At 37.7% G+C, this 16,800-nt stretch overlaps 1 protein-coding gene across 2 annotated transcripts in view; it reads right to left on the bottom strand.

Moving 5' to 3' along the window:
• adp (WD and tetratricopeptide repeats 1) overlaps positions 1-16,800 on the bottom strand; it is a 273,490-nt gene that overhangs the window by 157,362 nt on the left and 99,328 nt on the right. For both annotated transcript variants that reach the window (XM_090383632.1, XM_090383640.1), the window contains exon 5: positions 13,574-13,685. In XM_090383632.1, coding sequence (XP_090239758.1) covers positions 13,574-13,685 — 112 coding nt within the window. The remainder of the gene's footprint in view (positions 1-13,573; positions 13,686-16,800) is intronic.

The raw sequence follows: 16,800 nt of genomic DNA, 5'->3' as shown, positions 1-16,800 counted from the left end.
TGACGATCCTGCTCAGGTAGCTAACAAACTAAATGAATATTTTGCGTCGACATTCACACATGAGGAGTTATTCAGCGAGGGGAATGCCAGAGGTGTATTCAACTCTAGCAGTAAGCTACAGAATCTTGAAATAACTGAGAGTAAAGTGGAGGAGAAATTGTTGAAGATAAACACAAGAAAGGCACCCGGGGTGGATGGGATCTATCCAGTTATATTAAAGGAGGCAGCAAAGGAAGTAAGCAAACCCTTAGCCATAATTATGAGAGCTTCCTTGGATTCAGGGGAGGTACCCATATACTGGAAATGTGCAAATGTGACCCCAATTCACAAAGGAGGATCAAAGGCTGACACAAGTAATTATAGACCTGTGAGCTTAACTTCTGTTCCAGGAAAATTAATGGAGGCACTGGTTAAAGAAGCACTGCAGGATCATTTAGACAAGATTTCAGTTATAGCTTGGACACAGCATGGTTTTGTTAAGGGGCGGTCCTGCCTGACCAATTTGATTGGATACTATGATGTAGTCACAAAAGAACTGGATGCAGGGAATAGCTTTGATATTATATACTTTGATCTTAGAAAGGCTTTTGATACTGCTGCACATGGAAGACTGCTACACAAATTGGAGCAGTGTGACATTGGAGGCAAATTGCTGCTATGGATAAAGGGGTGGTTGAGGGGAAGAAGACAGAGAGTGGTAATCAATGGACACTGCTCATCGTGGACTAATGTTATTAGTGGAGTCCCTCAGGGCTCAGTGTTGGGTCCATTATTGTTTTCTGTATTTATAAATGATATTGATGATGGTATATCAAGCTTAATGTCCAAGTTTGCAGACGATACAAAGGTTGGCAGGGTTGTCAAGGACACTACTGACACTATGCTGCTGCAACAGGATCTGGAAAGGTTGAGCCGATGGGCTGAGAGGTGGCAAATGAAGTTTAACATTGACAAATGTAAAGTACTACACATGGGAAACGGCAACCCCAGAGCAACGTATCAACTCTGTGGTACTACACTGACAGTGGTAGAGAATGAAAGGGATTTGGGGGTGGTTGTGGAGGCAGATATGAAGTTCTCTGAGCAGTGCAGACGGGCTGCAAGAATAGCTCATGGAGTATTGTCAATGATATACAGGAATTTTTCCAGCAGGGATAAGGAGGTGATTATTCCCTTGTATAAGGCAATGGTCAGGCCACACCTAGAGTACTGTATACAGGTCTGGAGGCCTCATTTCAAGAAGGATGTAGAGCTGCTGGAACGAGTACAGAGAAGGGCAACAAGATTAGTGAATGGAACAAAGGGGTGCTCTTACGAAGAAAGGCTTAAGTTTCGCAAATTACAGTGTCTGGAGACTAGGCACCAGCGAGGTGATCTGATAGAGGTGTATAAAGCCTTGAATGGTTTGAGCATGCTCAATGCTGATGGGATTCTTCCTCTAGCTCAGAATAATCACCTGAGAGGGCATAAATTCAAAAAGAGGAAAGACAGATGTAGGATAGACGTGCGGAAATTTGCCTTTAGCCAGCGGGTGGTTGGGTGGTGGAACAGACTTCCATCCCTTGTCGTGGAGGTTGATAGGCTAAATAAGTTTAAAGCTCAGCTGGACAGGTATTTTGAACGAACAGAGGGGTGAAGCGGAAGTGGGTTTTTTTTTTTTTTTTTTTGGCTGATGCTGCATAAGCTTGCTTTCTTGCATCAAATGCCTCTACTAATGCTAATTAGCAACTAAGGCCATATTGCTCCGGGGATTTGCGGTGGTCATTCCCTGACCTTTCCACATCCTCCATAGTTGGTGGTCACGGGCTCGAACCCTAGTCTAATCAAGAAGCATGTGCTATGCACTGCTGCTCCTGCCCACCTGGCTACAGAGACGCCTACAACATATACTGGAAGGATACAAAGGACAAGAGGGGGTGGAAGGTTATGCTCTTAGTTAAGAAGCATATTAAATCGCAGGCAGTGCATCCAGTCAACGTGTGTGACTAGTGCAATGCTGAGTCAGTTTGACATGATATAAGCACTGGGGAAAAAAAAAAAAAAAAAAAGAGAGAGAGAGTAGGAGTGTGTTATAGGCCTAATGACTGTGATCAGTATACCAAACAACTATACAGAGAAATAGAGTGGGCCAGTAAATCAGAATGTCTTATAATGGGGAATTTTAACTTTATACAGTGGCAGAAAAAAAAACTGCATCATTTGTGAATTTTGCAAATAATGTGTTTTGCACTGCATTGTGGGTTGCAGAAATGTTCAAAATGCATTTGTTAGATGGGATATATATCTCTGTGAATGAAATCCAATAAAAAGACTCCACCTGATATACCTAACTGCCATAAATATCTTCCCAAAGGGTAAAATGCGTAATTAATGGAAATATGAGAAATCATGCAAATGGCAATCATGACAACCAAACATACATTTTATTGCATTTACATGTACAAACTAATATGACAAATTAACGTAATAGTATTATGTACTGTAAATCAGCAAAATAAGTCCTCAATATTTTGCTGTTCCTCCTTAACCTGCAATTACAGCCTTGCAACGATATGGCATAGAGTTAATCAACTTCTGGATATACGGTTGCCCAATTTCGTGGCACCACACCCTTATAATGCTTTCCTGCAGCTGAATCTTATTTGTTGGCTTCTTCTTTTAGATGACATTACGTACCAGAAATTTTCAATAGGGTTCAACTCTCTTTTGTTGCTGGCTAGTCCAACACTGTAATGCCAGCATTTCTGAGGTATGACTGCACCTTAAGGGAGAAACACGAGGAAAAACATTGGTGTAAGTGTGCTTTAAGCCTTGTGAGACGAGAAGACAAACTCATCATTAAATCTAAAGAGCATAAAACTTACCAATTTTGCTGTGTGGCAAGGTGCTAAGTCTTGTTGAAAAATGCAGTTTTGGAAGTATGTGTGGTGATTCCTAATAACGGGTTTCAGGCACTCCTCCAAGATAGCAGTGTAGGTTTCTGCATTCACCATTCCATTAAAAAACTTAATTTGCTCCACCCCTTTGCTTGTTATGCAACCCCAAACCATCTGACCGGTGGGGAACTTTACAGTCAGTGTTATGCTGTCAGGATGTTACGCCTCCGATTTTCTTCTTCTGACATATCCTTCAATCCTTCTAAAACTCAGTCTTGTCTTATATCTCGCAAAAAAGGATTCTTCTGCTTCTATGCTTATCTTTGTTGACACTCCGATTTCTAGGCAAGTTAATTATATCTCTTTTGGGGATTAGCCTGACTTTAAATCTCTCTTGGCACAAAGCACATCGCAAATACTGCTTCCTTTGCATTTACAAACTGGGTTTTACCTTTCGCTCTCGGCGTTACTTTTCTCCCAAACAGCTGTTCACTCTATACAAATCGCAAATTCTCCGTACCATGGAATATTGTTCCCACTTCTGGGGCGGTGCCCCCAAAACCTCTCTCAGGCTTCTAGATTCCATTCAAAAGAGGGCAGTTAGGTTAATTAATGTGCAGCATCAGCCAAAAAAAAATAGTCTCATAGACATACTGTTTCTGCAGCATGCCTTTTCTACAGATACTTCCATGGGCACTGTATTTCTGAATTGGCTTCTATAATTCCTACTCTCTCTTTCAAAACAGTCCGAACACGTGCCGCCACCAACCAACATCCATTTACTGTCCAACTTCAAACTCACAGAACCAAACTTTTCATCTTCCTCGTTTATTTATTCAACTGCCATTTTCTGGAACAACCTTCCTTCATATGTCTTTCCTGAAAATTAGTCTACAGAAGTTCAAGTCTAATATCAACAAATATATTCTCTCGTCTTCTCAACCTCCAACCCAAGCATGGTACTAAGTACTATAGGTTATAATACCTCTTGTATTTGGGGTTTTCATTAAAAAAAAAAAAAAAAAAAATGTTTTTGCGATAAGTAGTTTACTGTGTAATTATGTTGAATATTAATTATTTTTGCTTCATTAAAGAGAAACACATGACCTTCATTTACAGCGTGAAATGCTTATTGCGTTTGCTCTCAACGCTCGATCTGAAGCCTCGTGTAGTTCAACGCAAAAACCCAACACCACTCTGTAAGAACCTACGTAAGACGAGTCACATTCTTTGCAAGAAATGCTATAAACCAAATCATGTGTTTATTACAAGAAAGAATTAGTTAAACATTTTCTTAATAATGTATGCAATTTATTTATAGATTTAGCTATTATTTTCATATCTGTGCCTTTACACAAGTCGTTCAGTTTATTATACCAAGATTCTATATATGGAACTGTATTAAAATGCTTTTGATCGATACTTGTTTTCTGGGAGTTGTTTTTTTATCTTTTCTTGGGCAATCAGTTTAATTTTATTAATAGAGGTGACTGGATAGCCTCTATTAAGGGATCTCTTTGTTAGTTCATTTATCTCAGCCTGTAATCCACTCTGCATGGTGGAATATTTAAAAGCATTTAAAAACTGGTTTAACATGACCGATTTTTTATAAGTGTATGGGTGATAGCTTTTGCCTACAAACATACCCATGTTTGTAGGCTTTCTATAAATACTAAAATTTAATCTATCCCCTTCCCTTTGTAATGTGAAATTAAGAAAATTAATGGATCGCACAGCATCCTTCTCTGTTTCCAAAGTGATATTCAGTCTGGTGTGAATGTTATTTAATACTTGTAAAAGAATTTATAGTGATCTGATTGGTTATAATAAGCACATCGTCTATATATCTACCGTAATACGAGATTTCTGGTATAAATGGATTCAAGTAAATATTCTCTATTTTATCTAAGTATAGTTCTGCAATGAGTCCACTAATACTAAGGCCCACAGGTAAGCCAAAAATGTCTGTAAATTTTATCTTGGAATAAACTATAATTGGCAGAAACTAATAACTTAATGAGATCAAAATTTTTTTCTTTGGGGATTCTGGTATTATTGATAGTACTATCATTAAGTAAATCCCAAACAATATCTAACGCATATGGCACGTTTACATTAGTGTAAAAAGATGTTATATCTAGAGAATAGTTTGCGGTCATTCTTAATTTTGTGGTCTTTCAATTTCTTAAAAAGAGTCGTTATTTTAAAATCTCTCTAAACAGTTTTGTGATAGAATAAACGAATGTGGACAAAGACGAGAAGGCCGAGTTCTTCTACAAAACTGTTCGGTGAATCGGATTGCCTAGTTTATATAATTTAATTTGGCCAAAAAGAGTAGCATTAGCAAAGGCACATGATGCAAGAAAGAACGCTTATATAGCATCAGCCAAAAAAAAAAAAAAAAAAACACACCCTTATTTCATGCATCCACTCGCTCCAAATATCTGTCAAGTTCTGCCTTGAATCTATTTAAGCTATCAACTTCTACAATGACAGATGGAAATTTGTTCCAGCAATCAACCACCTGCTGGCTAAAGGTAAAACTTCCACACATCTATCCTACAACTGTCTTTTCTCAATTTGAATTTATGCCTTCTCAGGCAATTATTCTGAGCAAGAGGAAGAATCCCATCAGCATTGAGCATGCTCAAACCGTTCAAGCCTTTATACACCTCAATCAGATCACCTCGCAGGTGCTAGTCTCCAGACACTGTAATTTGCAAAACTTAAGCCGTTCTTCGTAACAGCAACCCTTTGTTCCATTCACTAATCTTGTTGCCCTTCTCTGTACTCGTTCCAACAGCTCTACATCCTTCTTAAAATGAGGCCTCCAGACCTGTATACAGTACTCAAAGTGTGGCCTGACCATTGCCTTATACAAGGGGATAATCACCTCCTTATCCCTGCTAGAAAAATTTCCTATATATCATTGAAAGACACCATGAGCTACTCTTGCAGACCATCTGCACTGCTCAAAAAACTTCATATCTGCTTGCACAATTAGCCCCAGGTCTTTTTCATTCCCTACCACTGTCAGTGTGGTACCACAGAGTTGATACGTTACTCTGGGATTACTGCTTCCCATATGTAGTACTTATTTGTCAAAGTTAAACTTCATTTGCCACCTATCAGCCCATCTGCTCAACTTTTCTAGATCCTGTTGGAGCAGTGTACTGTCATTAGTGTCATTAACAACCCTGCCGACCTTCGTATCATCTGCAAACTTGGACATTAAGCCTGATATACCATCATCAATATCATTTATAAATATAGAAAACAACAATGGACCCAACACTGAACCCTGAGGGACTCCACTAATAACATTAGTCCACAAGGAGCAATGTCCATTGATTACCACTCTGTTTTCTCCCACTCAACCATTCCTTTATCCATAGCAGCAATTTGCCTCCAATGCCACACTGCTCCAATTTGTGCAGTAGTCTTCCATGTGCAACAGTATCAAAGGCTTTTCTAAGATCCAAATATATGATATCAAAGTCATTCTTTGCATCCAGTTCCTTCGTGACTACATCATAGTATCCAATCAAATTAGTCAGACAAGATTTCCCATTAACAAACCATGCTGTGTCCGAGCAATACCTGAAGTCTTGTCTAGATGATCCTGCAATGCTTCTTTAACCGGTGCCTCCATTAATTTCCCGTTCCAGGGAAGTTAATGGAGGCACCGGTCTCCCTTTGATCCTCCTTTGTGGAATGGGGTCACATTTGCACATCTCTAGTCCATGGGTATGAGAGATTCCCTCAGTCCAGGGAAGCTCTCATAATTATGGCTAAGGGTTTGCTTACTTCTTTTACTGCCTCCTTTAATATAACTGGATAGATTCCATCCATTCCAGGTGCCTTTCTTGTGTTTATGTTCAACAATTTCTTCTCCACTTTGCTCTCAATTATTACAAGATTATCTAGCTTACTTCCAGAGTGGAATACACCTCTGGCATTCCCCTCCCTGAATAACTCCTTATGTGTGAATGTTGATGCAAAATATTCATTGTTTGTTAGCTACCTGAGCAGGATCATTAACAGTTGAACCATCAATATCAAGTGGACCAATCTGATTCTTCTCCTTCCTTCTAGAGTTTACATAAGTAAAGAACTCTTTGCTGTTTTTCTTTGCATCCTTTGCCAAAGATTTCTCATAATCTGCCTTCGCCTGCCTAACCTCCTTTGTAACTTGGTTACAGACCAGTTTATATATCTATCATAGGCTTCTGTGTTACATTAATTTATATGTATCTCATGCATTTTTCTTCTCTGTCACATGTCTAATTAGTTCATCTGCTTCCACATAGGCCTAAATCTTGAACAATATTTCTTTGTTGGTATGAAAAGCCTAGTAGCTTCCAAGATAAATTCTTTGAATGCTTTCCATTTAGAATTCACCATTGGTAACATCATCAGTTGATCCCACTCTATAGAATTTAAAAACTGTCTCAGACCTTTGTAGTCGCCTTTACGAAAGCAAAAACCCTTCCCTTTACCCTTGATGGTAGTTACCTCTTTGAGTAAATCCCACTTCAGCACACTGTGATCACTGCCACCTAGTGGTTCCTTTATCTGCAGATTCTTGATGCATGAAGAATCACTACTAATAATCAGATCAAGAGTATTGCTCCCTCTGGTTGCCTCCCGAACATACTGCTGTAGAAAACAATCATCCAATAAATCCACAAAAGCCTTGCTAGTGTGTGAGTGACCAACCCACAAATTCCAGTCAATATCCAGGAAATTAAAATCCCCCATTATAAGACTCTCTAATTTACTGGCACACTTTATTTCACTGCACAATTGCTCATTATACTCATCAGATTCATTAGGCCTATAATACACACCTACTCTCATTTTTCCTTTCCCAGTGCTTATGTCACACCAAACAGACTCAACATTGCATTGTCCATCCACCTCAATTGGATGCACTTCCTTAGATTTTATGTTTCTTAACTAACAACATAACCCCTTCTCCTTTCCTGTCCTGTCTATCCTTTCTGTACACATTGTACTACCACACTAAATTCCACACACATAAGCAGTTCTACACTGCTTATGTCTGTGTAACACCATGTGTACGATATCCCAACAATATCTGCCTTTGATGTCTTGACTAGCACTTCAAGCTCATCGAATTCATTAATTATACTCCTAGCATTGGTGTACAGGCAAGTATACATGCACTTGTTTCTACTCTTAGTTACCCTAACACAGCCCTTGTATTTACTTGTTTCACTATGACTCCCAGCAGTCCTGGAAATTCTCATTACCTTGCTTTCCAGGCTGCTGCTCAATTGCATTTCAATAGAAGTAGTGCAAGAATCACTTTTACCTCTGTCAGCAGCTACTGTTAATCTATTAGTCTGTGCATCCCCCCCCCAAGCTAGTAGTTTTCGGACGCACCTAACTCTGCCTCGATAGCATCAGCAAATATTTTTGCGCCATTTCTATTTAAGTGTATCCCATCCCTGTAGAAGCAGTCTCTCCTGTTAACAAGCACAGACCAGGCTGAGAAAAATTCTACCCCTTGAGTCTTGCACATTCTGTCCAGGGCCGAATTGATCGACAAGACTCTCATCATATACTCCCTCCTATCGTGTCTGGGCAGAATTGCAGCCACTTTCAAATTCAACCCTAACTCATGGCTTTTTTTTTAGTAGGAACATTATAGGTCGGAACTTCAATTTGTTTAAGTTGTGACATTGTAATACAGTCATTTTTTCTATGTAGTGTTAAGGTTTTATTATATTTATTTACTAAATTGTAAAAAACCAAAGAATCAACCTCTTGGTATGTTGTTATATCTGATATGATGGTACATAATTTATTGATGTAATTCTTTTTTGTTAAGTATAACCACTGTGTCCCTCTTATCGGCTTTTTGTATGATAATATCTTTATTTTCTCTCAATTTACTTCTTTTGTAATTTGAAGCAAAATAAAGATAATATCTTTATTTTGCTTCATTTGGTTCATTTTTATTCAATCTCGGGATATTCGTGACATTAGTGTCGTTTATAATTCGATTAGCTTGTTGAATTAAAGTTATTCAACAAAAGATATAAGCAAAACTACAAAGAATATGAGAACAAATTAGTTTGATAACAAGCGGCACTAACTTCATATTCACAGTTTCTAATTAATAATAAAATTCTTCTGTTGGCATTCATAGTGAGCAGATGTATTTTCGTACTGCTCTGGGATTAAGTGCACTTTAAGAGAGCATAGTGATTAGAGAGGTTTGATAATTATAATTGCTTTTAGTTAATTTCTTTAATATACCATAAAGATTATTTTGATATAATTTTTTTTTCTGTAAAAGTTTGTAAATTTAATTTTTATAATATTATAAATATCATTTTTAAAAGTTACTATCTGTAATAGTAAGTTTAAACAATGCTTGTGACAATATCCACAAAGATATCCAAAAAAGAATCACCAGGTGAGCAATGATTATCTGCTAGGTCAACCTGTGGCATGTATTCCAAGGTTGACCTAGCAAATAATAATTGCTCACCTGGTGATTCTTTTCTTTGTCACCATTGTACAGTGTACCAATCTAAACTTAAAATTTGATGCATAGCTAAAAGAATTTGAGTCACTGAAAAAACGGGTGCTTGCCCTCGAGAATAATGTAACTGGGAGCTCGTCAGGGACTCGGGAATCTAGTAATCCACCAAGTGATGCACTCCCATTAGTGCCCCAGAACAGAATAACCAAGTGCAAACTGCTCTGGTTCAAAAGGACTTAGTTCTATTAGGAGACCCCATTATTAGAAAAATAAGAATTTTTTTTGCAATAAGGATAGGTGGATTAGAACCAGGGTATGTCTGCTGCAAGCAACAATTAATGGTGTCACCAACAGATTGTCAAATTTTAAGGGGAATATAAAGAAAATATTAATATGAATGTGGGAGGGACAAATATAGGACCATGCTGAAGAAATGCCATGAGTTAGGTCAGAATGTCTGTCTGCAATTCTGCCCAGGCACGATAGGAAGGATTATATATGCTGAAAGCCTTGTGGATTAACTCAAGACTATATATTATTACTACGTGACACAGAGCAAAACGGAAAGAAAAGAAAATAACAAGTTGCAACTAAAATATGTTTAATGTTAAAATACGTACAGGAAAGTAATACAAAATAATTCAAGACTTGAAGGACTGTGCAAGGCTTAATGGAGGAAATTATCAGCTTGGCCCACACTTGTAGGTAGAAGGAATCCGTTTTGTAGAAACGGGATACATTTAAACAAAGGCGGTGCAAAGGTTTTTCCCGGTATCCTTGAGAACACCTCAAACATTCAAGGGAAACTGCTAGTTTGAGGGAACATGGGTAATATAGATACACATTTATCTAATGATATTGGTCAAAGTAACACTTGCATATACTTTAAGGCTTAAGTGTTCTTGTTGGTTACTGCAACAGATCATATTAGCAAGATGTTCTGAAAGCAGAAACATTTCAAATGAGTGGGTAGCTAGGGAAGCAAGCTTAAATAACTTAAATGGGTGTGTCAGGAGAGTTAACTATACAAGAACACTAAGTCTTAATTGTTTATACAGTAATGAGTAATTACTGTTTATACAGTAATTTTAAGTGTCCACAATAAAATGAGTGAATTCAAACTGCTGGTTAGGACAAGTAACGCTGACATAATAGGGCTTACGGAAATGTGGTGCCACCTGAAAATAGGGGATGATGACTTTCAGTACAGAATGTACAATGTATTTAGGAAGGACAGGGCAGATAGAAGGGGTGAGGGGGTCATGCTTCTTATCAAAAGCGGCCTGAGTGTGACGAAAGTTTCCACGGATTCAGACATTTCACATGCTAGTATAGAATTTGTATGGTGTGAACTAGTAGGAAGAAAAGGTATAATGAGAGTGAAAGTAATCTACAAGCCAGGTGATTGTAAAAATTACAATGAGAGCCTCCACTTGCAAATGGAATGGGCAAGTAATCATGAATGTCTTCTTATTATGGGTGATTTTAATTTGCCTCTAATTGATTGGAGCAAATGGAACAAAATTTTTAAATCAAGTAGATGATGGTTATTTGTATCAACATGTCAGGGAAACCAGTAGCAGGTAATAACCACTGAGTTCTACGGCAGATGACACACACACACACACACACACACAGACACAGAGAGAGAGAGAGAGAGAGGAGAGAGAGAGAGAGAGAGAGAGAGAGAGAGAGAGAGAGAGAGAGAGAGAGAGAGAGAGAGAGAGAGAGAGAGAGAGAGAGAGAGAGAGAGAGGGGGGAGTAGTAGTTACATGCAAAGGAAAGGGTTATAATTTCAAGAAAGGAAATTACATCAGCTGTAGGCACTACATGGCCTCTATTAACTGGGTAGATATCTCACTGAGAGTGAATACAATTGAATTATGCTATACCTTTAACACATTAATCACAAAAGCCCTGAATGTGTATATACCATTAAAAAAATACTCCGTGATGAGGATTTCAAGTTAATGAAGTTGCCAGATTACTTGAGCAGAAAAGATGGCAAGGAAAAGTTACAGAGCAATAAAAAGTACTGAAGCCTATAACAGCTATAAATTGATCTGTCGTAGTGTCACAGAAAAGGTTAGGCTGGCAAAGGCATATTATGAGAAATCACTAGCAAAGGCATATTATGAGAAATCGTTGGCAAAGGCAGATTATGAGAAATCATTGGCAAAGGCAGATTATAAGAAATCACTGGCAAAGAAAGCAAAGAGTGGGGATAAGGAATTCTTCACATATATAAAGCAAAGCAGAGAAGGATAAATCAAATAGGACCATTATGTAATGAAGGTGGGATAGTATTAGATACTCCAGCTGATGTTGCAAATAAACTCAATGGTTACTTTGCATTGATATTTATAGAAGAAAAACCCTTAATGTCAATGAGAAATGGCAGTGAAGTTGAAAAATATGTAATTAATGATATTGAAATTTCACATGATTATTTAAAGAAAAACCTTCGAGCCTACATGCAAATAATGCTCCTCGGGTTGATGTCATTATATCCTATAATTTTAAGGGAGGCTGCAAGTGAGTGCACTGAACCATTAAGGCAAATTATGAGAGCATCACTGGACTCAGAAGAGATTCAACTGGATTGGAAAAGTGCAAATGTATTGCCAATACATAAATGCGTTTCTAAGAGTGTAGTGGGACATTACCAAGCAATTAGTCTAACTTCAGTAGTAGGGAAAATCATTGCAGCAATGATCAAGGGTGGAATTCAGGATCATTTAGATAGAAATGGAATTCTGAATGACACACATCATAGTTTTGTAAACGGAAAATCACATTTAACAAATCTGGTTAGCTATTTTGACAGGTTCACACTCGCAAGCTGGATTCAGGAAATAATTTCAACATTGTTTATTTAGAGATTTCAGCAAAGCATTTGACTCAGTTCCACATGAACAGTTACTTTATAAGCTGGAAATGGTTAGAATCACAGAGAAAATTCTTAGATGGATAGCAGGGCAGGAGGCAGAGGGTTGTGATAAATGGTTGTTCTTCAGATTGGGTTAATGTATAAAGTGGGGTTCCCCAACGATTAGATTTGAGACCACTGTTGTTTTTTATTTTCTTAAATAACATCGATGAAGGGATAGAGGGAGTGATGTCTAAATTTGCAGATGATGTAAAGATTGGTAGAGTAGTTAGTGATCACCGCCAACAGAGCTTCTTCAGAGTGACCTAGATAGACTTCTGGGACGGTCAGAAGTAGCAGCTATGCTTTAAATCAGCAAAATGCAAGGTCTTACACCTGGGGAACAGCAACCCCAAAATAACTTATACTCTTTGTGGAGTTGAACTAAAGTCTGTAGTGGAAGAAAGGGACTTGAGAGTTATGATACGGTCAGACTTGAAATTCTCCGAGCATTGTAGAAAGGTTGCAAGGAAGGCCCATGGTGTCCTATCGATGACTTATCAAACATTTGCTAGGAGAGATAAGGACATCATATTCCCATTATACAAGGCTATTATTAGATCACACTCTGAATACTGTGTTCAAGTATGGAGACCACACATAAAAAAAGACATCAAGCTTCTTGAATGGGTCCAAAGACAGGTAAACTCGCTTGGTGAAATTGGCAAAAGGGTTGAACAGCTTGGAAACTAGGCACCTTAGAGAAGACTTGATTGAGGTGTTTAAGAATGAGCGGCAAAAGTAAAATAAATGAGGACGAAATTTTGAAAGTTATAAATGGCTCTAGAATTAGGCTCCATAAATTCAAGTTACAAGGGGGGGGGATGGAAGTTTAAACTGGATTGCAGGAAATTTTAGCCAGCATGTTATAAATTACTGAAATAAGTTAACTACGTGGGTGGTTGAGGCTGACAGTTTGGGGAAATTCAAAGGTTAGCTGGATAGTTACCTATGGGAGGAGAGAAATTAATAGGTTGTTTATTTCCTTTTCTTTTATTATTTATTTATTTTATATACCGTTTTACTTTTTTTTTTTTTTGGCTAGTGCAGCCCAAGCCTTAGGCTTCCTTGCACCATTACTAATACTAATAAAACAATAATTTAAAAATATAATTAAAAAGAGCCAGTTTACTCCCCAAATATAAAAGTGATACACAAACATCCAAATTCAAAACAACTTTACTTTTACATGTCATGGTTCTTTCACAGACATCTATGTAATCATTTACAGAAATATCTAAAATAACTTGCCTTGACTGAAAAAATATTTCCATGATGACCACTCTGAACTGTCTGTAACTTCTTATGACAAAATGGATCCCATATGATAATCTGAACATCATCAGAGCCACTTGCAAGAAGGCTACCAGAAGAATAGAAATAATTAAATCCAAAATATGGAAATTAATAACAAATGTTACTGAGTTACTATACTGCAGTGTTTTTCAACATTCTATGACTGATGATTCCATTTTGATTGAACTAAATCCACAACCCTCCCACCCCAACTGATCACAATCAGTTAAGTTTAGTTTCCACCTTTGTTGCAGATTCTGTTTTTGTTTATAATTTGTTATATTAACAACCTCCTCCCAGGATATTCCTGAGACCTACTTAGAAGAATCGTGACCCACTGACAATCAATACCATTTACAAAAAAAATAACATTTCACTGAGTGGTTTGAAAGATGTGAAAATAAAAATAAGATAATACAATAAAATGAATAGCACTCTGATTAGCTACACTTCAAGACAGCATCATGAGTCAATGTTAGCTTCTATGGGAGAGGCGAAGTTCGGTTGTGTTGCTAAGCAAGGAAATATAGTTAGAAAAGCCTTTGCATCTGCTGAGGCAATTTAGAATAAACAATACCACATTCATAAAAATTTGATCAGGTAAAACCTTAAATATACCAAATCATACGAAGAGTTTTGCAAACAGCATAAGTAAAAATTATAGAAATGATGGATGCGTAACAAACTTCTGCACATTTCTAATGTGGTGACCAGTTCTTTGAATCGCAATGTGTCCAAAGTTTTCACTAAAGGTGATAAATAATTGCATCAAATAATTGCAATAAAAGCAAATTGTCAACAACATTTAAAACTTAGTGTTCATAAACCTACCGACTCTGTTCATATACAATGTGATTTTTCATCTTGACATTTAAATATACAGTGTGTTTATGCTTATTACACACACTCTATACATAATTACATTTATATACATCATAAATATATTGATTTATACACAATATATATAAATAATTAAATATATACATGCTGCAGCAAACATATTTCCATTTGAAAAAGCCGATCAAACTGAACAGTCAAGTCTGAATGGCTACTCTTCGCTGCAGAAATAATATTTTGTGTGCATTAATACATTTGGAACTAGGTAAATAGGATGCTTCCATAAACTCAATGCTGACTCATGATGCTGTCATGAAGTATAGTTACTGGACAGTGTGAATTTAGAATTTAGTAGCAGCTAGGATTGATTGATTAATTAATTAAACAATGGCCATAATTTGTGCCTGCTTTTCCAGACCTTCTTGTAGTTAGAATTGAAATATAAAAAAAATACCTCATATATTATTTGACTCTTTTCCTCAGAGGTGCACAATTTGGATATACTCTGCATGATCATGAAGAGAAAATGGCTATTCTCTGAGAGATCTAAAAACACTGCCATTGAAATGTAGCCAGTATATCACTGGGATCATGTGGACTTATTTCCAGCAATGAAGAATAAGTCAAGAGTCATCTAGAATGAAAACTGATACAGTAAAGGGGATGTCTGCCTGTGTTCAATGTAAAGAGTTTCAAGATACTACACATCAACTCAGCATTCTGATGGGAATTTATGAGGGCTTGAAGAACAGGGTGGATGTCCTCAAAGGAATTAAGATGAGGGAGCCATCAAGCTCTCAAGCAGCCCACCTTAATGCCAGAGCTTGCACTTGGACACCAGGCAACACAGTGATAACACCTCAAGGTAGAATGCACTGATCCCACAGGAGGTATCTATTGTTGGTGACTCTACTCTCGAGGAAATGGGAATATATTGTACAAAAAGGATAGGTGGAATAGGACCAGAGTACGTCTAAGGGTACAGAAGTTAATGATGCTAAAGAGGCAGAAGGCCCACAAAATGTGATATTGTTGTACAAATTGGCACTAATGACATTAAGATTATGAATTTGAGAACTTACTTAACAAGTATAGAGCAATATTGAGAAAAATTCAGGGGTTAGAATTAAATTTAAAAGTGTGTGCAATTCTGCCCAGACACGACAGGAGGGACTATACAATGACAACCTTGTCAATCAATTCAAACTTGGAGAGATTGTGGAAGGCTCAAGGGCCAGAATTTTTGACAGCATTGTCTGTGCTTGTTAAAAGGAGCAACTGCGTCTACAAGGAGGCAATGTTAGGCGAGTCAGAAAACTGCTAGCTTGGGGATGATACACAGACTAATAGATTAACAATAGCCACAGACAGAAATGAAAGTGATTCTTGCACTGTTTCTATTGGAACATGCAGAAATCCAGAAAGCAAGGTGGCATGGATTTCAAGGCCTGATGTGGGTCATCATGCAACTAGAAAATACATTGGCTGTGTTAGAATAACTAAGAGTAAGAACAGGTGCATGTATACCAATGCTAGGGGTATAGTAAATAAATCTGATGAATATGAAGTACAGGCGAAGTCACCAAATGCAGACATTATAGGGATATCAAAGATGTGGTGTCACTCAGAAATCAGGGATGCAGCATTTGAATATGGGGAGTACACTAAATACAGAAAGGACAGATACAACATGGGGGGGGGGTGGATTATGCTCTTAGTTTAGAAACAGTTGACATGGGTGGACAATGTAATGTTGAATCAGTTTGGTTGTTGTTTTTGGTTTTTAGGATCATTAGCAATTAAGGCCATATTGCTCTGGGGATATGCGGTGGTCATTCCCTGACCTTTCCACATCCTCCGTATTTGGTGGTGATGGGCTTGAACCCCGGTCTAATCAAGAAGCGTGTGATACGCATTGCTGCTCCTGCCCACCTGGCTATGGAGGCGCCAATCAGTTTGGTGTGACATTAGCACTGGGGAAAAAAAAAAAAAAAAAAAAAAAAAGAGAGGGAGTAGGAGTGTGTTATACTCATCAGTCATTCAGACGACTGATGAGTACAACACACTATGGAATATGATGACAGCCCTGAAGAGATTGTAGAAGGCTGATGGGATAGAATTTTTCTCAGCATAATCTGTACTTGTTTACAAGAGAGACTGTTTCTACAGGGGATGGGATACACTTTAATAGAAAGGGTGGAAGAATATTTGTTGATTCTATCTAGGCAGTGCTAGGTGGTTCGAGAAACTGCTAGCTTGGTGGGGGGGATACACAGAATAATAGATTAACAATAGCTGCAGACAGAGGTGAAAGTAATTCTTGCACTACTTCTATTGGAATAAGT

This window comes from Mastigoproctus giganteus, chromosome 1, assembly GCF_048544385.1.
Source record: "Mastigoproctus giganteus isolate SK-2022 chromosome 1, ASM4854438v1, whole genome shotgun sequence".
Classification (NCBI taxonomy): domain Eukaryota; kingdom Metazoa; phylum Arthropoda; class Arachnida; order Uropygi; family Thelyphonidae; genus Mastigoproctus; species Mastigoproctus giganteus.
This window is presented reverse-complemented; position numbering and strand designations above follow the sequence as displayed.